At 37.6% G+C, this 12,846-nt stretch overlaps 2 protein-coding genes across 2 annotated transcripts in view; one reads left to right on the forward strand and one right to left on the reverse strand.

The window, feature by feature from the left end:
* Positions 1-12,846, forward strand: part of LOC132975683 (G-protein coupled receptor 4-like) — a 390,218-nt gene that overhangs the window by 36,385 nt on the left and 340,987 nt on the right. The window lies entirely within an intron of this gene.
* On the reverse strand, positions 5,304-7,329 carry LOC132976041 (G-protein coupled receptor 4-like). The gene is made up of 3 exons (XM_061040984.1): positions 7,083-7,329; positions 6,232-6,419; positions 5,304-6,122 (listed from the first exon to the last, which is right to left on the reverse strand). The coding sequence occupies exons 1-3, from the start codon at positions 7,260-7,262 to the stop codon at positions 5,582-5,584; spliced, it is 909 nt and encodes a 302-aa protein (XP_060896967.1). The 5' UTR covers positions 7,263-7,329; the 3' UTR covers positions 5,304-5,581.

Consider the following 12,846-nt stretch of genomic DNA (forward strand, 5'->3'; position numbering starts at 1 on the left):
GTAAGCTTTCTTTGTCTCTGTTTACAGTCATGGGGGGAAATGACATGCAAGACAGTGTCCTGATAATACACCTGCTTTTAATAATGTGGGGAGATAGTCATGCACACATGCAAAGTATATCAGAAAGTCAGATTTAATCAGAAGGACTGAGGCATGTATACTCTTTCAATGAACCCTCCATACAGCTTCAATATCAATCCAGATTAAGATGTTTTAATTCATTTTTTTAATGTTGTATTCAATATTCCATAACCCACTTGTTTTATTTTGTTGCTATGCAATTTGTTTAATTGAGCTTAAGTGTGATCTATTTGTATGTTTCATTTAATGCCCCTCCAGATGTGTGTTAGAATACAGGTGTTAACACTTTACTGTTGTTCATCATTTCTGCACAAATATTTGAAGTATTTGAACCATCCATCATTTCTGTTCTGAGTCATGCCTTCAGTTACTCTCCTAAGTAGTTCCAGTGTTGCAAACTCACACCTGCTCACTGCATAAAAATGAAAATTTGCTCTTAATAATTTCCAAATGTGTTCTGGGTCAAACCTGATCCTCTCATTTAAAACTACATTTGTATTTGTAAAGGGACAAACTCAGAGATGGCTCCCGCTGTGGGATATCTCCAAAGCAACACATCAACAATACCATGATATCACATCAATACACTACAACATTATCAAACAGAGTTCATGAAACTTCAGTTGTTTATGTGTGATGAAGACATGATTTGAGCCATGATTTCATCTTAGAATTAAATTCAGTAAAGCTACAGCACTCTCGGATTTGGGGAAGTTATACCTCTGAATGATGTTACAGTAGTGGTAAGTTGTTGGCTCTTTGTCCAGTGCCTTGAGTATTTGCTTGTACACAAGGGAATAATAGAGGGACATTTACAAGATTTTATTACATAGCTGTGTAAAATTGCAATTGGCCAAAGAAAGAACTGGCTTAGTCTTCCTAATTATCCAGCATTGGAGGTCCTCAAATGCTGCTCTCCTGGTGTAAAAAAAAACCAGAGGTGACAGAGCGTTTGCTACCAGGGCCCCCACACTCTGCAACAACCTCCCAGAGGAGATTAGGATGGCTCAGTAAAGTCATTTTCTTCATTTAAGTCTCTTCTTAAATCACACTTTTAGAGTCTAGCCTTCCTGTGATCCTCTAGTCTATTTTATTCAGAAATATTTATTATAGTGGAGGAACACCTCCAGGGTGAGACAAGACCTAGTCACACTGTTGAGGTTCCATTCCACTGTGACAACCTTATCAATATACTTTACGTCTTACTGTCACATTCATTATATCTTATAGCATCTCCTTCTATCCCATTTTCAAGCCCAGCACAGTTCCTGCAGATGGTTCTTCATCATGAGTCTGGTTTTTCCCAAGATTTCTGCCTCTTAAGAGGACGTTTTTCCTTGCCACTGTAACTTTGCTAAATGTTGCTAAGTGCTGTGCACATGACGCACTAATGTTTTGTCTTTGTAGATAATATCACAATGAGAGTGGTCTTTTAGCTGCTTTTTGTAAAGTGTCTTCTTGAGATAACATTTGTTATGAATTGGTGCTATACAAATAAAGATTGATAGCACTAATGTCAAACTGATTCAACTAAAGTGTCATGACTTGGCTCATATCCCTCCCGTCCAAATATTTTATGAGGGTCTGGGTAACTTTCAAACTATCTGTCGTTTAAATTTGCTCGCTCAAACGTACAGTATTTACTGGGAAGGAACCACAAATAGACTGTAATGCCCGTCGTCAGTAATCAGTTCATCACAACACAGTCACACAGTCACCCTTTATGTTTCAGCTGTCATCACTTCAGGGCAGAAATGTTATCATCACAGGTTATTTATTCTCAAATATTTGTTTGTTGCACAATGACATCCCTTTGTTTTCTCGCTTCAATTACAAAGGAGGAGGTCGAGAGGGGGTGTAACTTACTAGGCTGTGCCATACACCTACAGGGCTCTATTGTCCTCCTTTCACTTTGAATATTCATTTGTATTCCCGTCTTATGTTGATTTAAATTTCAAATTGTATCAGATAATATCATTATTAACCTTTAAAGCTGCATGACTACAGCTTCAACTTCAACATCAGACATCCTATAATACGGTGGCAAGTAATGGCACTCAGAAGAGGCCTGATATTCTCTGTTTGTAGGGTCAAAAAAAAGCAATGCTTTTGGATTTTGATCCCTCTATTTCCCATGGGGCTACATACCTTTGTTCTTTAAACTGCACTGTTTTAACAATGTTGCGCAATAAAGGGAAAAATTAATTCATGTTTTGGTTTCTTTCTGCAACATAAATTGCTATGTAAAGCATTTGAGAATAAGTATGAGGTAATAAAGTATGCCAAATAAATGTTGTTTGTTTTTCATGTGCAGATATAACACTGATAATAACTTGTATTATTTGGGGACTGTGTGTCTATTTCTCTGATAGGGTTAACAGAAGTACCCAAAAATTAAAGACATTTTAGTCGCAGCTACACATCTCCAAACAGCTTTACCAGTAAGCTTGTCCGTCACAGCTGTATGACGCACATGCCATCTTAAAGAGGTTTAAAGCATGTTTTACATGTTTCTAACACTAAATTATTTCACTCAAAGTGAACTCTCTGCAGCTCATCCACACTGCATATTGTTAGTGTATGAAGCAACAACCAGCCCCATGTTGAGGTGCCTTTGTTGCAGTAGCGGCTTTGTGTGCTTATTTACAGTTCTCTGTATGTATGATCTGCTGAGGTTCAAAACCACTGTGACATCATATGGACTTTACTTTTATGAAAGTCATAGAAAATGTTTTCCATTTGTTATGGAACAGCAAAAATAAGCAGCATGACATGTTTCATCTTTTAGGGGAAAAAATGTCTGAAATACCTTTTGTTTTACATGTGTGTAAGACGTTGTTGCTCCTTGTGGTGGTAATGGTAAGCCAAACAAATTTGAGAAACAGTAGAAATAAGCCAAAACGGTTAATAGATTTGAGCAATTGCTATTTTCTAACAGTAATTCTGACGAGAAATATTGAATAACCCATCTTACTTTGTCTTTTTATAGCTTGAGCATTGGGTTCCTGGAGCCAGTCTCAAGCGGACACTTGACGAACTGCAGGATTTTGCACTTCAGCATCGTGTTTACTTTTTCCCCACCGAGTGTAGGCTTTGAACTAGCATCTGATACATGCTCTGCAGGTGATCACAGAAAAAGAGAGAGCTTAAGAGACATCCGCTTTTAGGCCCCTCCTGTTCATGTATTGAGATGCTATTTGCACTCTATTGGTTTAGGATCATTACGATACGCATCAACAACAATCCTCGTTCAAACATGGGTCACCTGCTGTGATAATGACTGACCAATTTCTAAAGCGAGTTGTGTTATTTGGGAGACTTTACAAAAGATACTAAAGAATATGGACATAAAAGATTGACTATAGGTTTAGAGAAGCAGTAGGAGCCAGGGGGCCAGAAGCGCTGTAAGAGAAGAGGAACAAGCACTCACACGTGCCGATAGTAAAACTGAAAAGGAAGAACATTTAGCAAATTAAAGTCACTTGTGAGTAAACACAAAAAGCTGAATACATGTTAAAACTAACAAAAAAAATGTCCTGGACACTTTCTTAACAAAATTGACTACCTCAAATTACTAAAGTGCAGATTTGAGCTGGATTGGTATCGTCAGAGGACCTCTGTATGTGTTGAAATATTAATAGTAATTTGCCCTGGAATTTATACAGTATAACAGACATGCACAATTTGCACAAGGTTAAAAAAATAATAATCTCTGCGTTTTCTCAAATTATCAAGGTCCACAGGCTACACCAATCATGTGAGAACTAGGCTGATTTCCGCTTAAATCTTTTTTTATTGTGACTGAATTGGTAAACTGGCAAAAAACACAAATTGTCTTTAATTGAGAAAGTAACTGTTGAATGTTTTATGCCTTAACATGTATGTGCTTTATTGCATGCTGTAGAATAATGCAATAATAACAGATTCATTCAGTAGTATTATGTATGAAACATGCCCTGTGTAAATATATGAAAGCTAATTTTGCAAAGAAATTATAATTCTAAACTTGTATTAGAACTTGAAAGTTCAACTAGAAAGGCCAGAAATATGATCAAAAGCCCTGAATGTGAGCAACTTGGCAGAATTGTCCTGCATGGTACACACACTGCAGCATGTTGTGAATAAGGGCTTTCTGTCCCAGTCCGGCATCAGCTGGTTATTGGATATTTTAACACTTTCTAAAGCCTCAGTGGGTCCAGCCTCAAGACCCATCACCAACTCCTTAAAGGTCACATACTGTATTATCCAAAGTACCCTTTACCATATTTTTTCTAACACTAATATGTGTCCCTAGCCTGTCTGCTAACCCCCAATATATGAAAAGTCCATCCTCTCCATCTTGTGCCTGTTCGACTTTTCCTTTCATGACATCACAAAGGAGAGTAACCCCTCCCCCAGGTGGGTGACACTCCCATAGCGAGGTTTTTTTTCTGCCCTCAGAGTTTGCCCTCTCGCCGTCAACAATAGGGCATGGAGTGAGAAAGCCCAAGACACCCAAATTTAAAAATTATTTAAACTTGTTGGAAAGGAGTATGATATGTGACCTTTAATGAGAAACAGCAACCCAAATTTCAGATTTTTTTCAACCAATAAAATTTATTGAATGACGAATGCTTCATAGATTTTTTGACAAAGTATTTATTTTTCCAGCACACATTTGCAACCCACTTAAAACAGCTCCGCTACCCGCTCTTGGGTCACGACCTACCAGTTTAGAACAACAGTTCTAAAGCTTACCTTCCACGTACAGTAAATACCAAATACAACACTTATGTTGAATAAAAATAGAACATTGTTTGTGCATTAAACAAAACAACAAAATAGCTAAACGAACCCAGCTTGGGACAGGCATATATTGGTAATCATTATAGTAAATGACTAAAATGGAAATAATGAGACACAAAAAAAAGAAAGAAGCCCAAAGACTTGTTAGGATGCTCTCACTGTGCCCAATATGAAGTCAAAATGAACTTTAAGTAAACAGACACGCATATGTAATGAGCTCACTAAATTAATATATGTCTTGCTTTTGTGTTTAAATGTTAATAATGATATACTTTATAGTTAAACCAACAACAAACACACATTATAGTTGAGTTAAAGTCATAAACGCTAACCAAAAGATTTTCAACCTGCCAGTATTCCCACAGCAAAACCAAAGAAATGCAAATAAGCAACAAAATTAACAATAATGACGCCTGCCAGCCAACCCAATGAACTTAACAAAGTATATGAGTAAAGGGCTTTATTTGTTCTAAAACAAATGGTCTGTGGACATAATCCATATCTTTTTAATTTAACTGGATTAGGACAGCAGTTTTGCAAAATACAACCTTATTTTCTGAGAGGAATTGTTTACATTAATATGTTTTATTGATAATCATACAAACTGATAAAAGTGTGTCTTTATTTCTTCATGCCACATTCTGTGTTCTCAGCTATCTCCGTCCCCCTGCTTTCTCTACATCTATGACAATGACTGTTTGCATACTGTCATCATTCACACTGTAATGTTGATATCATTGCCCCCCATTTTGCAGCAACCCAAGGAGGTCAAAAGTTTGTCTATGGCCCCTTTGCTCATGAAAACACACAGGACTAGGTGTGCAAGTGGACTGACGCGAATAAACAAAATAGACAGATCTCTGACACCTGAAAAACCATGAAAGACAAAAGCCCTGTAGCTTAAAATGTTGTCATTTCTGTCACTGTCTGCCATTAACCAAATAAGACTGGGCAGGAACAGCATGTAAATAAGCAGCAGCAGGACCAAAATTCCCACAGTTTGTCGCTTTTCATTTGTAGGGACTGAGATGGATGCAGAGAGGGCTTTGAGGGTCCCACCCAGAAAGAATATGAGCAGCGGGAAGGGAAGGAAAAAGAAAAGGTCAAAGATGGATATAGTCACATGAAAATCAACCCTGAAAGCAAAGGGGAGCAGGAAGACCAGAGGAAGGGCCCAGACCACGACACAGACCACCCCAGACATCTTGATGGAATGCATGAAGCAGTGCTTCAGTGGGCAGGCAATGACCATGTACCTGTGACACAAGTTGAAAATATAGTCTTTGATGAGCTTCAAAATAATAAGGCAATATACTTTTCAGACACAGAAGTAGCTACATAGATCTTGTACACACAACTAGGTACCTTTCCAAGGAGAGACACACCATGAAGCCAACACTGGCCATCAGAGAGTAGATGTAAGCATAGACCAAACGGCTGAATTCATGCTCGTAGAAAGACCGTTCTGCTTCAGTTATAATGCAGCAGTGCTGAAAGATGTCAGCAATGAGCAGGTTGATGACGTAGATCGGAGCAACGTGATTATTTTGTACCTGCAAATGACACAAATGACACAGGGGCCAATCAAAAGAGGAACATTTCTAGCAGCTTTTGCATCTGGAAGAGATTGGATCCTTGCCCTTTTGCTGCTATTAGCTAATGGACACACACAAGCTACTTAGCAGCAACACTTTTTAGTTGGTGCCATTTAAGTGGTAAAAAAAAATAAAGATTAAAGAAAATAATGTTGTGAACAAATAATTGTGTTTAGTATAAAAAGAGAAAAGAAGATATCTGTAGAAACTATGACTGACACCTAATAAGTACTCTTTCTTTTTTGAAGTTATTCAAAAGGAAAAGGAACTGTCAGGAGGAGAGAATGGGGCATGATACGCAGCAAAGGGCCAAGATTGGATTCAAACCCACAGCTGCTGCGACGAGGAATATAGTGTCTGTATATGGGGATCGCAACATAACCAACAGGACATCCGATGTCCCTGTACTCTTTCATTTGTGTTAATTTAATGTGTCTGTATCAGTATCGCAATATTGAACAATTTTATTCCGCCAACATGCAGCAGTCAGCGGCACGTGTGGATACCATGACGGCGTGAGCCATGCAGCCAACACACAGCCAGTGTAAAGCGGGCCTTAGGGTCCTTCAACTTACAGAGATGATATCTGTTAAACACTCTGACATGTCATAAAGTACTTACCAGAGTGAAAAGGGCATAGATGGCTATGAGGGCCAGAGGAAGGTCGATACAAATGATTATGCATGTTATCCAATAAATGATCCCATAAATGATTTCTATGATAACATAATCATTATAATCAACATAATCACTCTGAACATAGCTTCCATCCAGCGTAGTGTTGCTTATGATATCTGCCATTCTTCTTTGTGAAACCTGTAGTTTGAAAGATCAGGATATAGACAGTTTAACATTGTTTATTGATATCAACTCAGGTGCCCAAACCTCACCAGACTGTGACTTTTCTTGTTAGGTTTTTGCACCAAACTACTTTTTTATTTCAGGAATAATCATGGCTTAGCTAAAAGGATAAGTCAATGTGGACTGTTTGTTTCACACCAGAAATGAGAGCTTAAGTGTCCTAGATGAAAGACAAAGGCCTACTGCCATAAATGTAAATAAAACCAACACTACATTATAATGTCATGCTGACTAATTCACTTCCAAAGGTAACATGACTTTGACATTTGCCCTAAGACACTATGAATAATAAGTTTAATTTGTTTCCATGTACACATATCAAAACATAATTTAATTTATGGGAATAATTCACCAGCTGCTGTCAGACTAGGTTGTTCTTTTCATATTTTGATTCTGTACTCCTACAAAACTGTCCTCGTCTACTGTGTATTTATTTTCTTAATTAGCACATACCTATGTCTCCAAGATGCCAGTTGTCATATTTGAAATAGCCTATCCATGTAAAGCGCAATCATAGCTACAAATAGCCCTCATGGGTTTTTGTTTGATACAAAAATAAGGAACAATAACTCTAATTAAAATGTAAAAAAAGCCCATGTACAGTATATTTTAGATATTTAGTCTCCAATCCATAAACATCACATCAGTAGCTGCCTGTGCATGCTGTATCTAACTTTACTTTTTTATTTTTTGTGTACCTCCATTTGTTTCTCTTACAATATATATATTTGTATCTATCAACTTGATTTACTCATACTGCTCTTGCATATTTTTACATATTTATTTCAACAACTGTTCTCAGTTTGTTTATCTTTCTTTTACTAATTTCTGCAAAAAAGAAAAAGAGTAAAGTTAAACTATGTACCTTTTGAAGCAGTAAGACCTCGCCTGACTCCGTACGTTACACCATTGTCCGATGTTTCTGTCCTTTGAATCCAAACAGTCCACTGTATGGAAGTAGAGTGAAAGCATCATCTACCCCGCCTCTTCCAAAGAGGACAGAAAATAGCCTTCAGGCGCGAATAGTTGAAGTACAACAAACAAACAGTTCAATAGATCTGAGCATAGCAAAAATATAATGAATGGAATTTAAATTTAGCTTTCTATACTGAGGCAAAGCATATTGTGATTCACACAAATATATTAGGAGTAGGGTGAATACAGAGAAAAAGTAAGTGATATTTGTAAAAGCCAAGCGATGTGTAGTTTGAGCTGTGATAATAAATGCCCTGACTCCTCAAGAAACAAGCCAGACTTGACGGGTCTGCTCACTACTTGCTGCTGACGTTAAAGTGAATCAACCATGCCCTAATTATGCAAAGGAATGAATGGCTTTTGACATTTCTATAATCAATACACCTGAAGTGTGCGAATTGAAATCCCCCTACATATTTGAGTAATAATTATTTAAGCTATTGTGGTAACTAATCATTTTTGAGCAACCAGTTACCCAAACAACAGAGTGAAAACAATGCTACCTCTCATCTTTAGTGAAGTAGCTTGTTGAAAAAAAGTTCTTATAAGAAAACTGACTGTTGATCTATTTTGTCTCTATTCTTTTTTTGTCGTCTATTCTCCTCTACTCTACCCTTTCTCTCTCACTCTGCCTACATGAAGTTGACTGTGTGAATGCTGTCCTCATTCATTTTGCTGTCAATTAGATTAGATTAGAAAACTTCATTAATCGCCAGCAGGGACACTCATTGGCCATCTGGTCAATTCATTCACAAAACAAACATTATTCAACAGTACACAACAAGTAAATAAATAACAAACACCATCGAAACCATTTGGGACATAATTTACAGCCATGAGTCTGAAACACAACTAAAAATGTTCATTAAAATGTAGGACTGCTGCAGGAACAAAGGACCTCCTGAGGCATTCAGTGGAACATTTAGGCAACACTAATCGCTCACTGAAGGAGCTTCGGAGTCCATTAAAAACACCATGTAAAGGATTGTTTTGAAAGATCAAAACAGTTTTAAGTTTGGTCCTCATTCTCTTATCACAGATAACCTCAAGTGAGTCTGGGGTAATGCCGATCCCAGAGCCAGCTTTTTTGATCAGCTTGTTGATTCTGTTATTATCATCCACCCAGATGCTGCCACCCCAGCAAAGCACAGCATAAAATAGGACAATAGCCAATGTCGTTGCCTTGGGTAAGTAGACCTACTAGTACAGTATCATCCGAAAACCTTTGGTCATGACAGGACGCCTGACCATGCCTATTGTCAGCAGTGTAAAGTGTGAATTAAAAGTGAGATAAAACTGTGCCCTGTGGAGCTCCTGTGTTAGATAAGATCATGTCAGAAGATGGTGAAGAGTAAGGACTCTCCAGTAATGTACTTCAGAGTAGCCATGACATTATCGATGGGATGTAAGGGCCTGGGCCAACCCACTTGTGCTATTGGCCCACCCTAATGACTGGGAGAAGATGGAGTTTCCTTACTTTTACTTTTATAGATTCATATTAATGCTGTTCTCCTTTTTAAAATGTGAAGAGTTTATACATTTCCAACTATCATGGGAAGTCTTGACCAATCAAATCCGGCCATTGCACGCTATCCAATCCTTGTGAAACTAGATCGTGTTGCATCGGGTTCTGTTAATGGGACGGAGCTAGGGTTACATGTGGAGGACATGGACTCAACTTACCGTACCTTTCACTGATCCATCCCGTCCACAGTGATGGCCAATGATTGTGAGAGAGTCACGTTTATTTGCATAGCCTCGCTGTTCCTGAGACTGACAAACCCTAGAAAACAATGTGTGAGTGACAAGAGGCAGTATTAAATGACCCTGCCTGGTCGGATTGTCTTTATTTTGTCTTAAACTCACATAGATGTTTTCTGTTGACATAAGCTCAAAAATAGTCAGCTTGGTGCACCGCTCCCTCTCTAATTAAAAAACAGTGTAGCTTGCTCATTGGCCATAGCTCTCTCTCTCCCCGCTAACAACATAAACAGATATGAAGGTCATCAAAGGATAGCTTTTTACTAGAAGTTACACAATAGTGTTCTGCCAAGAACTGTATGTATTAGTCTTTACCATCCATAATAAAAAACAGGATTATTACTTGAATTGATCAGTATTTTTGCATTGGCCAATAAGGGCAGCATGTTACACTCAGGTGTTTTAATTATCACAGTATATGAGTGGTGGGCAGGTGAACAAAAGGCTGTCTCTGTTTAGTAAATGTTTCAGAAAAACATCATGAGCAAGTTCTTTTGAATTTAAAATATAGTAGAATGTTAGAAGGCGCAACCATTTTAACTTAGGATATTAACAGGCTAAGGTCAATTACATGGGCCCATCCATTGCAAAAGCAGGTAACTCCGTTTTAAAAAATGTTATACAACTTTTTTAATTTATTGTTTATTTCAGGTAATATCACTTAGACTGAAGTCGTGGGGCTTTGACCGAGTTCCCCATAGACTGTATTGGGTTTATGCACCAGAACAGATTTTGGCTCACATAACAGCTTTATTTAAAGTGCTAATCAAAACTCTCAGGGCACTGCTTTCCAGAATGGCTTTTATCGGATTTTGCAAATGAACTCTTCATTTACATTTAATGTCTATAAATAAGATAATGGTGATGGCGTAACTCTATTTGTCACATGTAATAAGAGGCTCCACATGTAGGATTGACAGCTGCAACAATAAAGAAGTGTAAACTCCAGGGGAAATATTTTTATTTATTAACATTGTATACATTTTTCATAGGATATGGGCCATTCTGCAACATCAGTACATTTACATCAGCATTTGAACTCTTAAGATTGAGAGACCAATCTACAGTCTACAGGTTGTTAAGATGTTATCTCATTGGAAAATAAACAGTACAAACTAACTCATTGTTATGAGATGGCTTTACGGCTTCAACAAGCACAGATGATATTTGATTTTCTTACTTGATGAAAATAACTCACAGCTAAGATAAGTTGCACAACACATTGAAGCTACATTTATAGAAGTAATCAGTTAACAAGAAAAAGATGACCAAATAAACCCTAGCAACCAGTTCACCCAATAGCAGAGTCAAACTTCCTTTTATAGTTTAATGTAATATTTTTAGTTTCACGTAGTCTTTCTATTTGCCTAAATAACGCCTATTGTTTTCTAAACTTTCTCTAACTAAATGAAGCTGACCTTGTGCATCTCGTCATTAGAATTCTGTCGTCAGTGATGGAGAGTGCATACAAGTACTGTTTTGTGCCCAAGTGCTTTTTTAAGATACTTAAATTACATTTGAATATTTCCATTTTCTGCTACTTTACACTTGTACTCCAATATGTGTCAGATGAAATTTGTAGTTACTCTATTTAGAAAAAACTTTACTGACATTTAGTGGCTAAAATTGTGTCATACAAAAATATACTTTGGATTAATAAACAACATATATTGCTTCGGAAATATACAACTAAACTCTATACTGATGTCCCATAAAATCTCAAAAAGTTTACTAAACCATTCGTCGGACATTTACTTATTCTACTTTTGAGTTAGTCACTGAGTTGGTGCAAAACGATGTTCAGTCTGCAGACAGTCAGACAGGTTCAGACATTTCACACAAGTTGACTTGGATAGTTTGAGATCTTACAAAATAAAAGTTCCTCAAAGTTGCTTTAAGTAAAAGATCAACCTATATCGACACTGATATAGGATCATTGCTTTCTTTTCTGCAACAACCCACAGCAGCCAGAAGCTTGTCTATGGTCCCTTTCCTGATGAAAACATACAGAACTAAGTCTGCAAGAGGACTGCACCTAAGAAAGATGTCAGACAAAATGAATACAATATAGGAAGATAATCCCCTTTCCAGGGTGGCAATGAGAAAGGGCAGGAACAGTAGTGTGTAAATCAGCAGCACAAGGACTAAAATTCCAGCAATTCTTCGTTTTTCATCTGAGGGGACCGAGATGGAAGTAGAGAGGGCTCTGACGGTCCCAACCAGGAAGAATATGAGCAGTGGGAAGGGAAGCAGAAGAGCAATGCCGAAGGTTCCATCTGAGAACTTGAAGACAATAGAAATGGCCCAGACCACGGCACAGACCACCACAGACATTTTATTGGATCGATTGAAGCGGTACCACAGTGGCTTGGCAATGACTAAATACCTGCAAATAATAGGTAGAAGTATAAATAATTAAAACCATGTCTTCATCAATATATTTTTACAAAATGGCGCAAATTGCATTTATAAAACAGAGCAGATGAATGAAAACATGACAAAAACAGAACTTTACCAAAGTAATAACTGCAGGGGGACTTTAAATGTTTATGTAAAACTTCAGTAATACAAAGATTTAAAACAACAAAGCATGGCTGACATCCTCAAGCAGGGCATTTTAAAGTCTTAGCCTGCAAAACTACAAGATGGACATATTGTCTTTGAGTAGCATCAGAATTGTAACTATGAATAGCAGGAGAAGCATACAGACTAGATTGACAGATAGCTACCTTTCAAGGGCGAGACAAACCATGAAGCCAACACTGGCCAGCACAGCCATTTCGTAAAT

Source organism: Labrus mixtus, chromosome 6 (assembly GCF_963584025.1).
Source record: "Labrus mixtus chromosome 6, fLabMix1.1, whole genome shotgun sequence".
In the NCBI taxonomy this organism is placed as follows: Eukaryota; Metazoa; Chordata; class Actinopteri; order Labriformes; family Labridae; genus Labrus; species Labrus mixtus.

Excerpts from the sequence above, each read along its gene's own strand:
- LOC132976041 (XM_061040984.1), bottom strand. The coding sequence starts at position 7,262 with ATGGCAGATATCATAAGCAACACTACGCTGGATGGAAGCTATGTTCAG. Across the intron at positions 6,420-7,082 it reads TCTATGCCCTTTTCACTCTG|GTACAAAATAATCACGTTGC; the intron begins GTAAGTACTTTA and ends TGTCATTTGCAG. Across the intron at positions 6,123-6,231 it reads GTGTGTCTCTCCTTGGAAAG|GTACATGGTCATTGCCTGCC; the intron begins GTACCTAGTTGT and ends CTTGTGTCACAG.